The sequence below is a fragment of the Lottia gigantea genome, assembly GCF_000327385.1.
Source record: "Lottia gigantea unplaced genomic scaffold LOTGIsca_17, whole genome shotgun sequence".
NCBI lineage: Eukaryota > Metazoa > Mollusca > Gastropoda > Lottiidae > Lottia > Lottia gigantea.
This window is the reverse complement of record NW_008708133.1, coordinates 2002248-2024783: the sequence shown is the minus strand read 5'-3', so window position 1 is coordinate 2024783 and position 22536 is coordinate 2002248. Positions and strand designations below refer to the sequence as shown.

The 22536-nt window shown below is 30.1% G+C and overlaps 2 protein-coding genes across 2 annotated transcripts; one reads left to right on the top strand and one right to left on the bottom strand.

The window, feature by feature from the left end:
- Window positions 1-686: 686 nt before the first annotated feature.
- Window positions 687-2309, top strand: LOTGIDRAFT_158543 (hypothetical protein; the record flags this gene model as incomplete). The annotated part of the gene is made up of 3 exons (XM_009051697.1): window positions 687-700; window positions 997-1559; window positions 1663-2309. The coding sequence occupies 3 exons, from the start codon at window positions 687-689 to the stop codon at window positions 2307-2309; spliced, it is 1224 nt and encodes a 407-aa protein (XP_009049945.1).
- A 3538-nt stretch (window positions 2310-5847) lies between these two features.
- On the bottom strand, window positions 5848-9141 carry LOTGIDRAFT_158542 (hypothetical protein; the record flags this gene model as incomplete). The annotated part of the gene is made up of 2 exons (XM_009051696.1): window positions 5848-7307; window positions 9006-9141. The coding sequence occupies 2 exons, from the start codon at window positions 9139-9141 to the stop codon at window positions 5848-5850; spliced, it is 1596 nt and encodes a 531-aa protein (XP_009049944.1).
- Between the last annotated feature and the right edge of the window lie 13395 nt (window positions 9142-22536).

The window sequence follows — 22536 nt, the reverse complement described above, 5'->3', positions numbered from 1 at the left end:
TAAAGCCGCTGAAGAACGCAGACATAATTTAGCAATTGAAAAAGAAGCACGAGGTTCAGGAGTGGGAAAAATGATAGGCACAATAAAAGAATTTGGAAAAAGATTTGGGGAAGAAACCAAGAAAACTGTTAAACAAGGATTAAAAAAATTAGTAGATAGTTTGACACGGGAGAAGTCAAAGTCAAACATAAGGATAATGGAATATTTTTTAAAAATATACACACTGGAGAAGGAATATATCTTTCAAAGTATAAAGGAGAAGGAGTGATTTTTGGAACAAATTAAAATAATAAAAAATGGGCAAAAAATTCAATCATTCAGAAATATTTCCTAATAACCCAATGCTCATGTGTATATGCGGTAGTTCCGGTTCTGGAAAAACACATCTCACTTTTAACATGTTGACAACACCAAACCTAATGACCTAGACTTGTCTAATATTGATAGCAAACGAAAGAACTTAATATTGTTTGACGACTGCGTGGCGCAAAGAAATCAAGCTGTTCAACACGAATTCTTCACGAAAGGAAGACATCACAACTGTCATTGCATATACCAATCCCAATCTTTTTACGGGATGGATTCTATGTTCATTAGAAAAAATGCGAATTGTTTTTTATTATTTGAATTAAACGATAAAGATTTATCTCAAATCATTCAGCCGATAAATCACGGAATGGACAGAAATGCATTTAAAAAGGTTTGTAAAGCTCAATGGAAAAACCCAGATGATCATGGATATGTATTTGTAAATACTAGAAAACCCGTGGATGAAAGAGTTATGATCGGCATATGTTAATTTTATTTTCTTAAAAATGACTGATTGAAATAATATTTTTAAAAAGAAATAGAGAATATATCAAAGCTAAGAATAAAATAAAGACCCAAGTTGAAAATAACAGATTACAACTCGGATTAACCTCCTATAGAACCCACACCTTCTATAGAATCTCATCAAATAGAATATCCCATTGAATATGATGGTATTATAATTAGGACAATAGACGATATAAATCATTATTTTTCAAACCCTGACCCAGATTTACCAATAACCATTTCACCAATCATTGATGAAGTGGGGTTATTGTTTAATAGTTTTAGAATAATATTTGATCCAAATTCACCACAATTCAAAATCGACACAAAAAACTTTATATTTACATTAACAAAAGGGTTAATAGATTTAATGAATGGCGGGGATTTTGATCTTGCCGATTACAAGGATTTAGTAGCATACTCAAAATTTCTACATCGAATTAAAAGGACGGGAGCCGACACAAATAGATCGAAAAAAGTTAAAGTATATATAAAAGCAATTGAACATCCTGAATACGAAGTTGACGAAGTGGGTGATTATGCAGAAAATTATACACCAATCATACAAGAAATAGACGAATTCGAAGATATGGTATCTGGACAAGGTATAACTTTTTTATCCGATAACAACGAAGAATTGCTTAATAGATTACGAGTAATATTAGCAGCAATGAAGGAAGGACATCGATCAAAAAGACAATATAATGAAGTAAATTGTATATTAAAAAGACTCTTAGAGAAAGGTATTATAGATAAAAATGATTATAAAAGCGTGATTAAAAATGTCAAATAAAGAACAACTATTCGTCATCACCTCAAATAAATCAGACATTAAATTATCTCTAGATTATGAGTACGAACTCGATCGCAATCAAGAATATGAATTGGGATTAAAGTATTTCTCTGTTTACAATTCCATTAGAAATATCAACGAAAAAAATAATCAAATAAAAATATCAACAGATAATGGAGTTACGTTCAAAACCATACGTTTACTACCAGGAAGCTACGAATACATAGCCATTTACGAACACCTATCTGAATACGCAGGTAAAAACAATATTGAATTCGAAGGTAATTTGAATCTGAACAAAATAAAATTGATATTAAGAAATAATAGTCAAGTTGATTTCAACGTAGAAAATTCATTGAATACGTTACTAGGATTTGATAAACGAGTATACACCCAATCCACTTTAGCACCACACAAAGCTAATATCGAGAATGATATCGATGTGATAAATATACAGTGCAATTTGATAAATGGTGGATTTTTCAATAAATACAAACGTCAGATTATTTACAGTCTTCCAACATTCACTGTACCGATAGGATATAGAATTATAGAGAAACCATTTCAAACGACGTATTTACCACTTAATTCCTTTATGATTAAAGATATAAATCTGGAAATCAAAGATGGTAAAAATAGGTTTATAGATTTTGGTAACGAGGAAATTGTTATTCAACTTCATTTAAAACAAAAAAATTAACACTCTTCATTCTCTTCTTGAATAGTTAAATAATCAAAATCATCAAATTCGTAGTTTTCATCTATGTTTAATTCTTTTCCATCGTTGTAAGGATACAATGATTCCTTCACTGTTTGGTGCTTTTCTCTTAACGAGATTTAGATAACTTCTAAAAACTTTCTTTTGTTTATCATTTGGAATAACTACTCCATTGGTGAAAATTTTTACCCAAGGTTTCTTAAATTCATTCGTTACATCGAGCCCACTAGCTAATCGAATATAATCTTCTACGGATATCTTATCTTTAGAGTAACCCTTAAACATTTTCTTTTAAAACACCATCGGTAGTTAGAATGATATTGTATTTAACTTTATGCGCTAAATATAAACCAAATATAATTCCACCATCACCGTAATCATTCTTTCTTTACAATAATCATTTTCGGACACCAACCCAGCTTCATTTAATTTATCCCAATTGCTAGACGAAATGTATAAACTATCGGTATCCGTATAGTATATTTCAGGCTTATAAAATTCATCTATCACGCGAATAAAATCATTCATTATTTTTTTATTGTGAGATAAAACGAATGATCCCAAATGACTAGGTGTTAGTAGTGTAGATTTAGGAGGAATAAATTCTTTTTCTTCTTCATTTATCTCAACTATATATTGACTATCATTTACTTTTTCATAGCTTTTGACGTGTGAATCATAGTTGGCTTTTAAAGTGGCTTCACTCCATAGATGTCTCGATGAAGTTATATCCTTCTGAATAGATTTACCATACAACGAATTACCTAATAATTTCATGATTTACTACCTACGATATTACCTTCTCGTTTATATTTATTTCTTAGATCTCTCAAAATTAAAATATAATCTCTATAGGGTGGAGTTTTAAAATTTTCTTCGTAAACTATACCATCTAATATTCTAATAATTCTTCCACCGGCTTTCACTATTTCTTGAATATCGACCGATGTTAAAACGTCGTGACAGAAACCATTTCTGAACCTGATTTTGTTACCTGTTTCCTTTTTACCTTCTTTATTCGTGAAAGTGATTTTATCTTTAGCTGGTATCGGTTGGAAGAACATGTTTTTGGGATATTCAAACCAGACTTTTAAAATAGCAGTTCTAGGTCTGAATTTCTAGAGCTTGACAAATTCTTTATTTTCTTCCGGTAGAAATGGTCTACCACTTTCCGCTCTTGGTTTTTTGCTATCTAAATCCGACATGCCGGAAGCGTACAAACCGTTAGCATCAAAGGCCATTAGTATAGTACATTTTATTTTTTTAAGTCTCGAATGAACCTCCGTTTTATCTTTCGTGCTAGCGCTATATTCTTTGAATAAATCAATTATATTATCAGAGTCACTTGCATTGTATTCCTATAATATATTACAAATTTCATCCATTTTGTTCGTTTCAAATGATTTTCGATTTGCAGAAACTCTTCCTCCTTTAATACTTTGTCTGATAAAATGTCTTATAAAAGGGTGAGTAAACTTTTTCTACGTTTTCTTTTTCGGTGTGTTTCGGAACCATTCTAGTAGTTTCATACCATTCTTCTTCAATCATTTCTTTATCGTAATGATATAAATTATACCAACCCTATAAAGATAAAGAAGGAGCTGTTAGATTATTGGAAATATTCTGAAATAATTCTTTCATTGCTTGATTGCATTTTATCAAACAAGCTCCGAGACATAACGCATCTCTTTTAGTGTAAGATTCCCAATTATCTTTAGTGTATTTTGCAATATTAACATCCTCGATCTTTCTCAAATTCATTGGTAGATTAGTTGAATTTACCCATGCTGCCAAAGTAGATGATTCATGTTGATAGGAACATATGAAATTAATATTTTGTAAATAATTAGAGTTACCCTTTATTTCTTTCTGTCTTTTCCATTTTTTCTGTAAATCTTCATCAGTGAATGAATTAATTTAAGGTAGAGACAGAATTCCTCTGGGCGTTTTTAAAGGGCATTGTGTTAGTTTTTTTTACGTTTTTGATCATGATCCAGTTATCAAAACCGCTAGCGTTATGAGCAATTAATGTTATTCTTTTTTGATCTATTTTTCCTAAACGTTGTAACATTTGATCAATGCAATCTGTACCTACAAATATTTCTACTATATTAGTCATGAGTTTGTTGTAAAATTCTTCTGGAATGGGATCTGTCAGCTTTAAATCAGGAAAGAGATTATTTATTCTGCTTAACATTTTTCTTAGTTTTTCTAAATTAATTAACGTGCAAGAATAAGGTATGGCTTTATTTTCGTTATAGGCTTTGCAATCCCATGCGTATAAACAATCATCGGGAATGGTTGGAAAAACATTTAGTTTTAGCAGTGAAACTTGCGTTATCATCTTTACAAGTTCTCCATACATTTTCATCGTAATTATTTTCTATTCCTTTAATGCCTAAGGTTTTGTTATTTCTTCTTATCAAACAGAAATGTTCTTTGTGTAAATAAAATACCCAATGTAATTCTTCGAATACTTTCTTTGGTTGAAAATGTCTATGTTTGGGCATATAAATTTGAAAATAAGTATTAAATTTCTTATTGAATTCGCTAATTCTAGCAGTTGTCATAACTCCTTTTCTGTTTGATTTTGAAAAACTGTTGATAAAATCTTGAAAATCTCTCGTGTAGTCTTCGTTTAAAACACGATTAACGCACTTTACAAAGCAGTATCCATCGCTCGGTATATAACAATTTATACCGATATATTCATTTATCTTTTTGAGTAGGGTAACACCACTACCCTTTTTTGATCTTTTTATTTCTTTGAAATTATTTTTACGAAAAATCATTTTTCCAGTGAAATACCAATCAGAAGCATCTGATTTATTATCCACCGTAGTGAAGAAATTGACAAAAGTTTTGATATTAAAACCTACAAATTTCATGTCTTGTTTGTGTTTTCCATCTTGAGTTATCTCTCCATTTATTTCAATTTGCCCTTTAAATGTTGTAAATTCATCAGTGATAAGCTTAATAACATCGTAAAGTTCATTTGATATGAATTTTTTATCGTCTAAAATTTCAATTTTATTCATATTTTTTAAGCAACTATTTTTAACTAGGAATTTATAACTTTTATTGATGATATTTCTACATCAAATTTATCTAAAATTTCATTGAATTTTTCTAATTCTTCAACTGTTATGTTCTTGTCTTCTCTCAATCTTTCGAAAAATATAAATAATTTATTAAGATATGTATTTAAAATTTCTGTTTTCCTTTTATAATGAGCTTTCTGTTTTGATGTAAAACCTAAAGTAAAATCCACAAGATGAAGTTTGAACGCCAGTGAACGCGGCTAATAGGGTTGGGACAATTATTGGAAGCATTAATCCACCGTTTACGGCTGTTGCCACCGATATTCCTACTGTTAAAACTTTACTTAACGTTTTGAAAACAGAATCAATTCTACTCCATGTTTTTCTACATTTGTTGAATTGTTTTAGTTTTTCTTTTAGTTCGTTTTGTTTTTCTATCATATATTGTTGTCTACTTTCGTGTTCCATTTTTTAGGTAATTAAATTAAATGAATTTCTGATAAACCAAAAGTTGGAAAGTATTTAAGATCTATAATAGAATTAATAAAAACAACTTTTACAGTTACTAACGATATTTGTTCTTTCGCATCATTAATCTTATTCAGATGAACTGAAAATTTTGGTTTTTCAATATAGATTATTATTTTAACATATACATCATCTCTTATTGTTGTTATCAAAATTTTTTGACTTTGTTGACTTTTATGAATATCAATTGAGTAAAATATATCATTATCAACAAAATATAGTTTTACATATTGAAAGTCTGTCGTTCGTAAAAACTCATAAGTGTTCCTTGCTTTTTGTGGTTCTGGATTTCTAATAATATTCATTGATGGTGGAGTTTCCGTCTCCAATATCAAATCAAAATCTCTCAATATAAATTCATCTTCTTCTTTATCTGGTATGATTAACATTCTAAACCTATCTATATATTTTCCACTTGTTTTAATTTCATATAAGTGATTAACCTTGCTGTTTTCGTCGTTAATTTCTAATTCTTTAGTTTCTACATTTTTTGTACCATTGATAAACTGAAGAACTTTACGAACGTTAAATTTTATATTTGATGAATATGAGATTTGTTTGAAGAATATTGAATCAACTTTTACCTGAAAAGGGAAAGTTATTTCAATTGTAATTTTTCCATGAAAAATAAAAGGTATTGAATATAAATCAACATTTGAATCAAAAATATATTGGGGTTGATTAATACTACTTGGAGAATATACTCTAATATTTGCTGTAATTCCATATTCATAGTCTCTTGATCTATCAAAATTATCAGTAATAGAAGCAACGTAATCTCCCAAATTTTTAAATGGAAGATTGAAATAATATGATTCTTTCTTGAAAAACTTTTTTTCTAATGCGACTATATTTTTGTCCTGTTTCAAAACTAGGTTATTAATAGTGGTTATCTGTTGTTGAATAACACTATCATCAATGTTCTGTATTGGTTGATGAATATAGGTTTTGATTTCGCTATCATCTATGTTCTGTATTTGTTGATGAATATAGGTTTTGATTTCGCTATCATCAATGTTCTGTATTTGTTGTTGAATATAGGTTTTGATTTCGCTATCATCTATGTTTTGTATTTGTTTTTTAATATTTGTTAGTTCTTTTTGTAATTCACTGTTAAGTTTAGTTTCCAGAGCATTTAATTCCTGTTGAAACGTATCTTCATTTTCATCTGGAATGTTATCTATCAATAATTGAATGTCTAATTTTTGTTTTGCAATCTTATCCTCTAATTTAGATATTAATGAAATTAAATTTTGTAACTCAGTTTTATTCGCTACGTTGACCAATTCTTTTTGAATAAAACTTATTAATCTTTGTACCTCTTGTTGTAGTATAGTATTTTTATTATTTAGTTGACGTTTGAAGAATCTTTTCACATTACTTATTTTATCTTCTAAATGGTTTTTATTTACTTCAATTGAATTTATTTGATCCCGTAAATATTTCTTGTGAATGGCATCATTATTGTTTTAAATTAAACTAGTTATGCTAAAATTGTTCATATCTAAATCACCTTGAAGAGTGTCTCCGATTTGATCCACAAATTAAGGTTTCGCTTTATTTATCCACGCTGTAGTGTTAGGTTTTTTAGTTTCTAAAGATAAAGAACCTAATCCAAACTTGTTCGCCATTTTTATTGAGTTAAATTTATTACGATTTCTTCGAACTGTTTTCCTAAACTCAACTGACATAAAACCCAAAGTGAAAGCTGACCACAAAACTTTTGTCCCGGTAATTGAATTTGAAAGGAAGAACATTTGATTGGTTTATTAGTCAATTGGATTATCTCTTCAGTGGGTTCTAATCCGTAAGAATTGAAGAAATATAAGTCAGAGTCTTTGTACAAAGCTGAATGATGAACTCCTTTTTGATCGGAAGTATGTATATTTGTTATAGTGTAAAATTTACCTTCCTTATATTTCAGATCATTTATTTCATCTCTCATACAATAATAAAACGGTGATATATTTAACTCATTCGCCCATCTCATAAGTTGAAAGTTTGTGGTTGTATCGGTTCCATATTTATCGAGAAAGATATTCATTTTTAAAAGTCGGTTTTTGAAAAAAATTGTATTACATTCAATAATATTTTGAACTTAAATTTGCATTTAAATTTAAAAAATTTAAAGCATAAATGCTTGTCTACATCTCTTAATCTTCTATCAAATTCATTCATTTTTAAAAGTCGGTTTTTTGAAGTTCATTTTGATAAAACCTTCCTATGATTTGTTCTTTGTTTTGATCGATTAATTTATATGTCGGAGGTGATGTGGTGTTTACTTTATCAACGATGAATATTTCGTTTGTCCAGTATCCAATGTAACCTTTTTCGAATTTTGCTTTTATATTTGAAAATACCAACTCGATCTCCGACTTTAAATTTTCATTTTCATAGTTATGTTGTGCGTTAATTGACTTTATAATATTTGGATTACTCGAGGCTTTTGTTGGTGTGACACCTATAGATGAATGAATTTTGTTATTGTATTCATCTACAACCTCTGGTAATATTTTAAGCCATTTTTCAATTCCGTGAACTTTTTAAATAATTTTTTTTTTAGAGTCCTGTTAAATCTTTCTATTACTACAGCTTTACCTTCGTTATGCGTGCTGTAAATTTCAAATCCCAGAGATTATTTCATAATCGTTTCAAATGCGTGTTTGACTGATAATCCCGTTTTGTTTTTCAAAGGAATAACCCATACATATCTCGTATACAAATCTATAACTGTTAAGCAATATTTAAATCCTCTTTCGACTGACATATGAATTAAATCGGCTGACCATATTTCATCTTTTTCAAACACTTTAACTTTTAATAAGTTTTTCTAAATTCTTTATGAATTTCATCCGCTAATCCCATGCCTAATTTCATCTTTGCTTTTAACAGTTTTATGATTAATGCTCTTTGCATTCTCTCTTTGAAAGTTGGATTGGAATATTTTCAAGTTCGATTATCATTTGTCTGTCTGCTTCGTGTCTGAAGTTTATGTCTTTGTTTCTGTATAGTATGTCGTGTTTAAGCGCAGCGGCGTCAACTCTATTGACTGTTTCTTCCCCTGGTTTGGGTTTATCGTTTTCGTCTAATTGCAGATCTAACCTAGTACCTGGACCGGTGTAATTATGACCGGGAAGATGTTTTTCTCTGGGATATTTCGCCCATGGAAATCCAGGAAAAGAACCCAATGATTTTTGTATATCTCCTGAACCGAAATAAGTTTTTGGAGCGTGAGCGACTATCATTTTTATCCTATGACTTTAAAACCTTTTCCTTTCCTTTATTCTAATCTCCTGTTTCGAAGTTCTCTTATTAGCTGTAATTCTTTCAACTCGTTAGATTGTTTCACTGCATCGCTTATACTCTTTCCCGCTTGCGCGATTCAGCCAACAGCTTTCGCTCCGGTTGAAATGAGTGATTTGTTGTTTGAAACAAAGCTAGCTACTTTTAGAATTTGTGTTGTTCGTGTTTTAGAATTAAACTCATCCTATTTTAAATGAGTTAATTTAACGAAGAAGTTGTGTTTCCAAAAAAGAGTTATCTCCCTTTTCTAGACTAAAAATAACATTACTTAAAACGAGGCTATTAAAAAGCGGATGTTAAGCGAAACAAGGATGTTATTTTATATAAGGGTATTTTTAATATGCTTTTTTTGATGGAATGTAGGAAATTGATTGAAGGTGTTTTTTGGTCTTTTTTAATGTAAGAATTTTATGAAATGTAGGGTGTTTTATGAAATGTAGGGTGTTTTGCTGTAAGAATTTATGAAATGTAGGGAATTTAGGTCTTTTTTTTGGGAGTTCATAGATTGGTTGCATTTTACCCATGAAATGACTGGGTCATACTCCCCAGTAATATTGATGTTTTTAAGAGTTCCGATCTACAATTTGATTTTAAAGCTGGGCATTCCACATCACAGTGTTCTTTTATCATTGATGAAACCATAACGTATTATAACAATAGACATTCTAATTTGTAATGTTTTGGACGCAAGCAAAGCATTTGATAGAGTTAATTATGTTTGCTTAATTATTGTTTATCTCTTACTTAGTAGAGGTATTTGTCCTAAAATTCAGATTAGATGGGGTAATTTCACGACAAACACCTTTAATGTCACAAATGGAGTGAAACAGGGAAGTGTATTGTCTCCAATATTATTCACTGTTTATATAGATGAACTTTAAAATCGTTGCAGACAAAGCAAATGTGGCTGTCACATAGGAAATGTTTATGTTGGAGCCTATGCCGACAATGTAACTTTCGGTGCTCCAACCAGACAGGCACTAATATCGCTTCTACATATTGCTAATACTTTTTCAAATTCAACCCTAATAAAAGTAAATTAGTATTGTTTCCACACAAATGTCGTATCTCCAATAATGCCATCAAAGATATCTTTGTAGATGGAAAACTAGTTAGTTTTGTAACCTCCGAACTTCATTTAGGTAACAATTTGAATCGTTCAAACAAATTAGAATGTCTAGATAAGAATATTCATAATTTTCTTGTTAAAGTTCATTTAACACAGAAAAATTTCAAATTTGCCAATTCTTGGTTGAAGTACTAGCTGTTCAAGACTTACTGTATGCCATCATACGGCTGTCAACTATGGGACATTAATATGTGCCTTACATGGTAGTGAGTCTACTGTTGGTAATAATATCAATACTATGTGCCATAAATATAATTTTTGTAAATACAGCATTTCAAATACAAATGTTAATATTTTGATTGATAAAATGAATTATAAAGATAACCATTCATGTGATGTTAATGATATGGCATTGGCAGGGGCCATCAGAGATTTTAAATCATTATGTGAGTTACATAACCTTGATTTACCTATCAATGACTTAAAACGAAATTATTGAATATTTATGTATATTATGAATTGTAAATACTTGTTGTGTATTGTACTTCTTTACTATGTAATCTAAACTAGTTACAAATAAATAGTATTATAATTATTATTATAACTTATCGCAACAGTCAGCCTTTCACTCGGGGGTTATTAAAGGGTGCATTCTATTCTCTTGATTGGAATTGATAGGTTCGGCCATTGCCCAAACATCTATAAAAGACTGTCTGTCTAGGCGATGATTTTGACGAAATTTCTCGAAATCTTCGATGTGTAACTCTTGTATATGTTGCAAGAAAGCTTTCCTTGAATGCCTTCTCTGGATCCAAGTTCGAACCCACTACTTGCGACAATTGGCTCTTTCGACTATGATTACGGCATAGTAACAGCGTTAATAGCTAAGACTAAGAATTGGGCTTGGTACTATCAATCAAATGGGCGCGGCCATTCTGAATTGTTACATCACTACGCATGCATACATAAATTCACCTCTAAGCAGATAGTATTAGTTATGCGCACACACAAGCATTTGTTCATTCGTGGAAAAAATTATCAAACACGTTTGATTTTCAACTTTTCGTCACGAATGACCAAAATCTTACATAAATTTACCCGCACACGGAAGCTATCGCCTTAAGGAGTAGTGCACAAATGAATTCTGTCTGAGCTGATGGCTCGTGTGTGTGCAGGACTTTATAGCTTAATATGGTGTTTACAACAATGTTTCAAGGCGAAATAATTCAATCTCACAAAATATCAAAACTTACTTCTTAATAACTGAAAATTACCAAAACTCAATGAAAGTTAGTTTGAGTAGATACATTTAATTTATTAAAAACTTCTTTTAACACTGGGCAATGTAAATGTATGTATTTTTTATACCCCCATACGAAATTTGGAATTATTTTGTTATCATATTTTCTGTTAGTCTATCCTTCTGATGTCTGTTCATGATTTATGGTGTTTTACTCAACTAAGTGCTATGCTGTTTAATTAATTAATATGATGTATCAAGTAGGGCTATCTCTGTCAATTCTGTGATGATTTCAAATATGAAAGTGTTGATCTTGGCTCAAAAACAAAGTAAGTGATGGATACTATCATGTGCTGACACTACAGCATATTTAGAAGTATCTACCATGTGGGTAACACCGTGCTTTAGTTGACTTTCTTAGTATTAAACTTTAACGTTTTCTTTTCTTTTTCCTTTAGTTTTATTATTATGAGGTAGAAGTAAATATTGTTATATTTTTTTAGCACCTTTGTTAATGATCTAACAAAATTTTGTGTTTTTTTTGTTTAGGTTTGGGATTTTTATGTTTAAAGTGTATGGAAAGTCAATTATGGGTCACGTGACACCTACCGTGAATGTTTCTATATATCCTATTGTATCCAATTCCAATCTTATAATCGATAATTAAGATAAATGTATAAGTAAAACAAAGACGATTTGTGTTCAATTCCCGTTTGTTTACAAAAACAGTCCGCCATTACGTCGTATTAATCACATGACCACATGACGTCATTTTTGGAACCATCGTTAACCTCATAACCTTGATAGGATACGTTAATGTTTACAATATTTACATCAAAATGCCAAAGCGCGGTGTCGCGCAATTTTGCAGCTATACCTGTAAAGAAAGCAGTTAACACGGCTTTCCAAAAGACGCTGGTCAAATTCGTACAATTGAAAAGGGCTGACTTCAAGGCGTCGACTGAAAACTCTCAGTCTGTTATTTATTTCACTTCAAAACTCTTTTTTTTTTAGAAAATATTCTAAATTGGAAAATTGACATAGCCAGAATAGTGTTTTAAAATTCGATTCGCATATGAGACCCCATTAGAAATATATTATACGTTCATATTTTTAATTAATACTAAAAAAATCGGCATTTAAACTTAGCCAAAACGGTCAAATATCAATTTCCCAGCATAAAACGGTGGTAATGGCGGCCATTTTGGAACACCTTTGAAGCGTAACAAAAGCGAAAAATGAAGTTGATTTCATGAAATTTCAGTTTATATCAAACACTAAACTCATAAATGATTTATAACTATCATTTCTTAATTTAAAGTATATTTTGAGCGGATAATTTCATATTATTTCAATTATTTGATCAGAAGGTCTACTTTCACTTTATCATTAATTGGTAGGCCTATGTGTGTGTTTTACCAATTCAGATTTGGGAATGTAGGAACTCATGATGTTATTAAAATTATCTATTGTCTTTAAAATAAATTATGATTAGGTTACATGTATTATAAGATAGTTTTAATCTTATAATGACTTGTTCCGTATATCACTTATAAAATGAGTGTGAAGAAATCATACAAATAACGACCCTATTTCTCCACTATTACCCCATTCATCATGGAATATCTTAAAGACTAATCAAGATATTTTAATTCTGTAAAGGTTTTCATCGAGAGAAGATATGAATATTTTGAAGCGGGCGATTTTTAATACAAAATGAACGCTACGAACCAGTCATAAATTTATTTCCCAATTAATCTCAATCTTCATGAATTTCGGCAGTGTCATCGTCCTGGTTTGGCCTTTCACTGTCAGTCATCCCTTCCCGAGGACGCCTAACTGGCTCGAACTGGTAGCCCACCACACCCCCAAACATTTCGTATTCATCTTCTTCGTCTTCATTATAATACATAACACCCGCCACATTGTTTATCTGTCAGTGTAGCGTTCCCAGAAACCACCGCGTCAAGTCCATAATTACGTCATGCATACATTAGCGTACATTCGGATATTTCCGGAACGTGCTCGTGGTTTTCCGTACAAATCATCGATTTTCCATCAAAATATCACTTTTGCACCTTCTCGAATTTTTTTTTCCACGAAAAGGATAGTGGCATTCAATTCAATCATTAATTATTTATCAAATACAAAAATACACCATATTAAGACTTTCCATGTTCTTTAACCAGTTTTAGTTAACAACTACCCCACATTAAACCTACTAATGACTATCTGTTATTTGTTAAATGCCATGACAAACAGATTCTAACCATACTAAATTATATTAAAATTTACCTTCATTTTTCCACTAAATCAATAAAACCTAACCAAGCCGTACTAAATCATTTCAACCTAACCTAACCTAACCTTACTAAAGCATTTAAACCCAGCCTTGGCTTACCCTACTAAAGCATTAAAACCTTACCTAACTCTACTAAATCATTACAACCTAACCCTACTAAATTATTAAAACCTAACCCTACCAAATCATTTAAACCTAACTTATTCTACTAAATCATTAAAACCTTACGTAACCCTACTAAATCATTACAACCTAAACCTACTAAATCAATAAATCCTAACCTAACTCTACTAAATTATTAAAAACTATCCTTCCCTACTAAATCATTGAAACCTAATTCATCATTTACAGGACACTATCTTCTCTTTATTTTGTGTTTATTACTAATGATGAATTTGAGCTCTTTGCAGTTTTGGAAATATAAATAGCCTTGCTAGCAATCCCATTGATTTTACTGACAAAGTACAAAATCTCACCTTGTTTGTTTGACACCAGTTGATGTTGGCTCATTCTTGTTTTTAGTTTGATGTCTTGTTACTGGAATGAAGCAACAATACCGGTATATTAATATGGCATTGATTGATTTTTGTTTTACCTTTTTACAAAAAAATTCTAGAAGGCACAATTCTTGACGGATTTTGACAAAACTTGGCATGAGTGTTTGTTATCACCCAAGAATAAACCCTATTGAAAATCAGAAAAATCGAAAAATATTAAGTATGAGATATTACCCTTGTTCTTGAAAAGGTTTTCAATTTGTAGCATGTAAACACTCTAGAAGGCACAATTCTTGATGGATTTTGACGAAACTTGGTTTGAGTGTATGTAATCATCCAAAGATGAACAGTAACGAAAATAAGAAAAATCCAAAACTGTTATTGCCCCGGTTCTTAAAAACGCGTTCAAGTTTTAGCCTGTAAAAAACTTGTAGACATTTTTGACGAATTTTAACGAAACTTGGTGTGACTATTCATTATCACTAAAGGATGAACCCTATCGAAAATCAGAAGAATTGAAAAAATATTTAGTAGCAGTTACTGCCCCTGTTCTTGAGAACGCATTCAATTTTTAGCTTGTAAACACTCTAAAAGGCATAATTCTTGACAAATTTTGACGAGTGTTCGTTATCACCCAAGGATGAACCCTATCAAAAACGAAAAGAATCGAAAAATATTTAGTAGGAGTTACTGCTCTTGGTCTTGAGAATGCGTTCAATTTTTAGCTCGTTAACACTCTAGAAGGCATAATTATTAATGGATTTTGATGAAATTTGGCATGAGTGAAAATCAGAAAAATTGAAAATATTTAGTTATTGCCCTTGTTCTTGAAAACAAATTTTAGCTCGTAAACATTCTAGAAGGCATGAAACTTGGTTTATTATTCAGTACGGACTGAAGGTTGAATATTTGCCTTCTAGTTTTCATGAAACACATTTTCAAGAAAAAGGGCAATAACTCATACTCAATATTATTCATTTTATATATTGCCTGGCAAGCTATCTTTATATTATGAACTTGAATACTGATAGCAAGGTATTTTGTCACATTTCTTATCAGTACAAATAGAGACATAAGTCTACATCTGAGCTATAGTGTTGTTTGTTACCACATTATAATGTGGTCGTATACTGTCATCGCCTCTGTCTATCAAAATGACAATTTGACAATGATAATCTATATTAATGAGATTCGAGTTCGAATAAGACGTTCTTTCGATGAACGGGTTTTTAAAGCCCACATTATAATCGCCCCTGTCCGTCCGTCCATAATTGTCTTGTGAACGTAATAGAGACTCAAGTTTTCATCCGATTTAAATGAAAGTTAGTGTGATCATTTGATGACATCTTAGTCAAGATTGAATTTGAGTTACTGCTCTTCACTTTGTAGGGCATTAGATTTTTGGTATGATTTGTGACCGGCCTTGGTATACTGAAAATGTATCAGGAAAGTGGGCGTATATTGCTAGCCAACCACTTGTTCTTCATATTCTTCAGGCTCACCTTCATTAAATTATTATTTTCATTGCCAGTAACACAATTTTCTTGAACATGAGATTGAAAAACATGTTGAATCAATTTAAAAAATGACAACTTTATAGCAGACAAAATCAAAGTCAAGAGAATTTCAAACATGGCAGGAGGGAAAAGAAAAAAGAAACATTTTTCTACACCCACACAAAATAGTCATGATTGAAATTATTTGTCATCAACTGATCTACTTGTGATTAATTATGTGGAATATAATGGCAAACAAACACTTGAGCACATTGTCTTTTGTTTTCATGGAACAAACATTAAATGTCAGTATGTAGCTTAAACAGATAAGCATATTGTTTTTGACTTCAAACTAAGCATTAGAGATTAAAATATCAAGATTGATGCAATCTTCAAAGATCAAAATTGTAAAACATAAATGTCATCATATAATTTGAAATATCCATAAAGTAATATGAAATATAATAATATCCATAAATTGATATGACGTAAATACTACTGATATCATTCTTAAATCTTGAAAGACTACATTGTTTTAAGAATTTCTGGTGTATTAATATTATGTACTAACATTATGTATACTATTATGGCACTGTTTAATGATAGAATTTTCTGTAATTGTTGATATATTAATGTTATTCATGTTATCTTACAGTCAGATGAAACGATTGATGATAATAATGGTGTAGAAGAGAATTTAGATAATAGTTCAGATTACAATGGTTGGCGTCATGATGATGATCTGAATGATAATCCTATTGTTAACACAACATCTAAATCACCCAGACATCAACCTGGAAAATCTCCCAGATTAGGAAAATATGTTAGTGCTGTTGTAGATTTATATCAAGATGAAACTGAGGAATCAGACAATGAGTTTGAAGCTTAAAGACCAGTATCTAAATGCATTATTAAGAATGCAAATTCTCATTGGGATGACAAGAATATCCAAAAATCAATTCAATTGTACGAGTTGCAATATATCATATGTTGGCTTAATTTAAACATTATTTTAAAAAGAAAACCAGACTAACTATTCCTTTAATTTTTGTCTCTTTGTTGCATATTGATTTTTATTTAATAGTAGCAATTACTGACATTTGAATTGCAAGTGGTTTCCTATGATAAAGATATAAACAATTATTTATGAAGTCAGTCTTTAAAACCTGTGTGAAATCATTTCTGAAGACAAGTCAGCCAATAAAACAATGAGAATAAGTATTGTGTGATGTTTAGTCAATTCAATGAAATGTAATTAAAACAAAATTACTGAACCTTACTTACGAATTAATGTGTTGGTGTTAAAAACAATAAACAAAGAAACAGGAACTTTGTAACATTGTAACTTTAAGTTTATCATTGTTATATAACTGTTGATCTGATATCCAGGGATACAAAATACAAGAATTGAGAGAATTAATTAGTATTAATGTTAGAATGTTAATCAGAATAGATTTGATAAATTAAATATAACACCTTGCTGATTAAATTTCTGTAAATCTATAATGTATTTGTATTTGATGTAGAACTATAAATTCTATAGGACTAGTCCGGAAATAACCTAAATGAGGTCATTAAATGACTTAAAGATATTTATCAATATATTTTTATATTTTATTTTAGAATATGTACTTTTTCATGAGGAACAGAAAAAAAATCTTTAATGTTATCCCAAACAAACACCTTAAGCTCATTAAAAAAAATGTAGAGAGAAAATCTTACTTTCAAATCTCAAACTAGAAACCACTTTTGTCCATAAGAATCATGGATTATACTGACTGTTAAATAGCTATGAAAATAGTACTAACAAATATTTCTTTGAATACAATTAAAAATATATATATTTTTTTAACTTTTTTGGCTGGTTTATTATGGTTCTGGTAGGAAAATGTCCATCAACTTTGGAAAAGCAATATCATTAGCTGGGAAAGTGATTCCACAGTTAATTGTTTCTGATGCTTCTTTCATGAGAGGCACTCGTTGGATTATGATATGCTGCGATTCTGATAAGACTTAATGAGTGCCCACATATACACGTTTTAATCTTATCTACAGGTTTATTATATATTTATATAATACACATATTTAAATGCTCTAACGTCACTTGTTAATATTTGTCAAACATCTTGCAATGTATAATGAAATAGATTCATGTAATTGTTCGCTAGAAACTTATCTAGATGTTATCACACTTGTTAAACAGTGAGAAAGTGATCCTCTGCTACATTATAAAACCTATTTCTTAGTAATTTGGTGTTTGATTATTATATGAATAGAATTTATATATCATGTATTATTGATTGAATCAGTTGATAAATTTTTATACGCCCACATGATATACGGATTTTGACAAAACTTGGTATGAGTGTTCGTAATCACCAAAGGATGAACCCTATTGAAATCAGAAGACTAATTCTTGCATATTTTGATGAAAGTTATTGAAAATGTGTTCCATTTTTAGCTCGTAAACACTCTAGAAGGCACAATTCTTGACAGATTTTGATGAAAGTTGGTGTTAATGTTTGCAATCACCCAAGGATAAACCCTATTGAAAATCAGAAGAATTGAAAAATTTTAAGTATGAGTTATTGCCCTTGTTCTTGAAAACGCTTTCAAATTTAGCCTCTTAAACACTAAAAGGCATAATTCTTGCCAGATTTTGACAATACTTGGTTTTATTAGTCAGTACGGGCTGAAGGTTGAAAATTTGCCTTCTAGTTTTCACGAGCTAAAAATTGAACACATTTTCAAGAACAAGGGCAATAACTCCTACTCAATATTATTTAGTATTGCGCTAAAGAGTATAAAAGAAGTGTATGACTGAATATGGTTGAATATTTCATACTGGTGATTGTTACTGTACTGCTAAATATTTTTATGCAAAATCAAAGCTGCCAGTGGGCGTATATTACCTTGCCTGGCAAGCTATCTTAGTACTTTCTAGCAATTACAAAAATAAGGTTTGGCTTGTTGCAATAAGATTAAAAACAATAGTTAATATTATATTTGTGTTTCCTATCGAATAGGAATGAGGTGTTTATGATCAGAGTGATCTGTACTACTCTTTATCTGTCCTTAAGGTTAATTATTTGTTTATCATTTGAAAATATTTAAAAAATAAAAGGCAAAATTTAATCCTATTTTCTTTATTTACATTTTTAAATTAGTCCCAATGATTGCAACCAATATATATTTATTGTTTATTTTTTAGACATATGTTACTCTTTTGATCAGGTATTAATTATTCTATGTTGGTTTTCTCCTTGTGATTATTGTATGAATGGTGTGTGTAGTGTATAGGAATTGAACAAGTCATTCAGATGAGAAGATCTGTTGATCAGAAAATAGAAACATATATTTGATGTTCTTAATTTACTCATAATTCTATTGTTTTATGCAGTTATGAATGATTTTATAAAGAGATGTAATACACCAGTCACTATTTACAGACATTTTTTTAATCTATGTTATAAAGTTATATAATTTTATATCATTCCATCCATATTATACTTAATTTTGTCTCTTATATTTATATTATAAATGATATACATTGTTATTTATTGTTAGTTATATTTTAAACTTTCTGTGATATTGTCTCATTCCTCTCCACTTAGTTTTATTTCTACATGTATAATATATGTGAATATTATATACTAAGTGAGCATTTGTTATGTAATTAAAGAGATTTGAAATAGATTTTCTTAAAATTTTATGTGTATATGGAACACTGATAGCATCGATTTGCACAATACCATTTTTCAATCAGATGTCTGTGGTTCTTGCTATTTCACTTAAACTTTGCGTTTTATGATCTCACTATCGCAAAGATCCTGAAAAATCAATAGCAGCTCTTGCGATTACGTCACAAAGAGCTTACTTTTAGTGCTATTGCAAGAGCCACAGATGTCTAACTGAAATTTGGAATGGTTTCAAATTGATGATATCAGTGTCCCAATACACAAATTCTTTTAAGAAAAAAACTTTACAATCCTTTTAAGTTAGCATATCTTGATAATTCTGCATTTATAGAATTAGTTAGAGTTTTATTTCTTTATACAATATCCATCCAACTTTTTATTTAAATGTATTACCATTTATGTAATTTATTGTGTATATTTATATCAATTTATCATTATACATCATATTTATATATGACATTAAACACAGAATATAGGTATTTATAAAAAATAAAAAAAAACGTGCAGGATTGCTTCAAATTAACAGCTGCAAGATCTTTTTTGTCATGATATTGGAATATATTGGACTTAAAGTGAAATATAGGAATAACTGACAAAGCCCATCAAGACATTACCACCTAAAAGACATAAGCAACCTTGATATCAATCTAATTAAAATTAGATCACAATTTCATAATTATGTTTTCATGGTAATCTTAAAAGATTTATACCACTGTTGACGTTCATATGCGTGTCATGCAGAATCTGTGTCTAACTATCTACTATGAAATGTGGGATAGTGAATCCCAAAGTAGAGCTATATGACCAATGAGTTATGAAACTGCCGATACTTTCTTGTAAAGGTGATTCTGATTGTTTGCAGAGCGGCCCTCAATTGGCTGCTATAAATAGCTTGTAGCGTGACCAACGGTACCTGACCTTGTTAGATTACAATGGAAACTAAAAAATAATAATTTATAATAAGATTGGATATAGATACGTTCATGTTTTCTCAAACTGTGTGGGCATATAAGAATGAGCAAAAGATTTCTGTATCTATATTATTTGTTAATGAGATTATGTACTGTACGTTAATAATAAGTGCTAAGTTAATCAACACTATTACAATTGAACTAATGATATTTTACAATTAAGACTTTGACAAAAACTAAAAGTCACCTGGTACAATTACCACCCACTACTGTATTTTACAGTGAAACAGTTCAATAAACAGATTATCGGTCTAATTAACATCAGTTTCTCATGAAAACAACAATTCTATTAAGTTTATAATCACCACCTCTACTCTATAACAAATTACTCAAAATTCACACAAAACATACTGTTCTCCAACATCACAATAAGTCCTACTTAACCCTTCCCTTTATTGCCTCATTCCAGATGTGCATCCAAAATATTGAATTTACTTAATGGATAACAAATCAGATATCACCAATGCAAACAGGTCTGAATCAGGTTTATATATCAAGTCACAGACTGCTGTAATAATAAATGTATTTTTGGTAATGGACTATAAAATTTAGCTGTTTTTCCATCTTTATCAGGTCCATCTTTAGCACCATTTCTTAACATTAATTCCACACAAATAACTTTACCACTACCACATGCTATATGAAGAGCTAAAATTCAAATCAATGACATTTTGTATAAAGGTTTAGTTTTACAAAGCTTGTTAAAAAATATTCCGTTTCGGACGACTGGTACAACATAACACAAGTTTTTTTTTCAAAAACATTATGATTTGTGGCTAATTTTAAATAAAACCATTTAATACACTATCATTCCATTTTTCATATCCACAAAAAATTTGTCATACATCCCATGTTCAGCTGTCATCTACTGATATACTCTTATATTGAATGGCTGTGGTGTCATTGTTATACCTGTTCTATTGTTGTTATCCTTTTGATTTACATCAGCTCCATGTGATAATAATAATTCTATCACTTTATAATTCCCTTCCTGAATAAAAAAATTACAAAGGGTAATTTAACAATTGGACACCAAACTCAAACAGGAATTTATATTACTCTTCAATTCTCTCAAATCGTTATGATATTGTAGCATAACATGCATGATGCAATGAGCTTTTTGAAACAACCAAAAAATGACAAAAATAAAGTATATCTAATTTGCAAATTTCAAAGTTCATATGTGTTTGATAGCTAGTATTGGATTTGTGAAAGCCTTATGGTTGCTCATTCTCAGAGAGACTACCCATTATATACAGAACAATTCAGTTATGTTACGAGCTATTAATGTAAAATAACATATCACCTTTGCTGCTATATGTAAAGCTGTAACATTATGTTTTTTAGTTGATGTGTTGACATCTATATGATATGTGTCTATAAGATAGTAAATTGATTCAACTTGGCCTGTTTGACTTGCTAAATGTATGGATTGTCGCCCTTCATTGTCACTCTCGGTGATATCAGCCTAAAATATAGCTATCATAAGTATCAAACATTGACCATGGGAAGAGGCTAGGATTCCTCATAATTACTTACTTACTGACTTAAAATTGCTTAACTATTTCCTGCAACTTGAAATTGCAAAATTTTCCAAAATAATTTTTTTTGAAACAACATATTTCCACCAGAAAAATTCAAATGACAAAAATTTCAACATGACTTCTGTCAATTCCATCGTTTAAAGACATTGGATGATCATTAATATTTCAATTATAAAAAATACTTAACTAGTAGTTTTAAGAGCAGAGACTATTTTGCTCCATGTGGTGTAACAGGAAGGATTACCTTAATTCTACTAATCTTAACAACAACAAATAATAACTAAAACTGTTCTAATAACAGTACTGATGCAGGGCGGGTTACGACATTCAGGTATATACGAAGATGGTCTATTGCAATTACATTGATGTAAATACTTTTCTGCATCTCTTAATGCAAATATCCAAAAGTACCTGGAGTTTAAAGTATATTGACTAGGAATAAAAGAATATTTGTCAATAAAGACCAAGTTTGATAAAATCCGGATAAGAAATAAAAAAAATTGGTAATGCGCATGCGCAC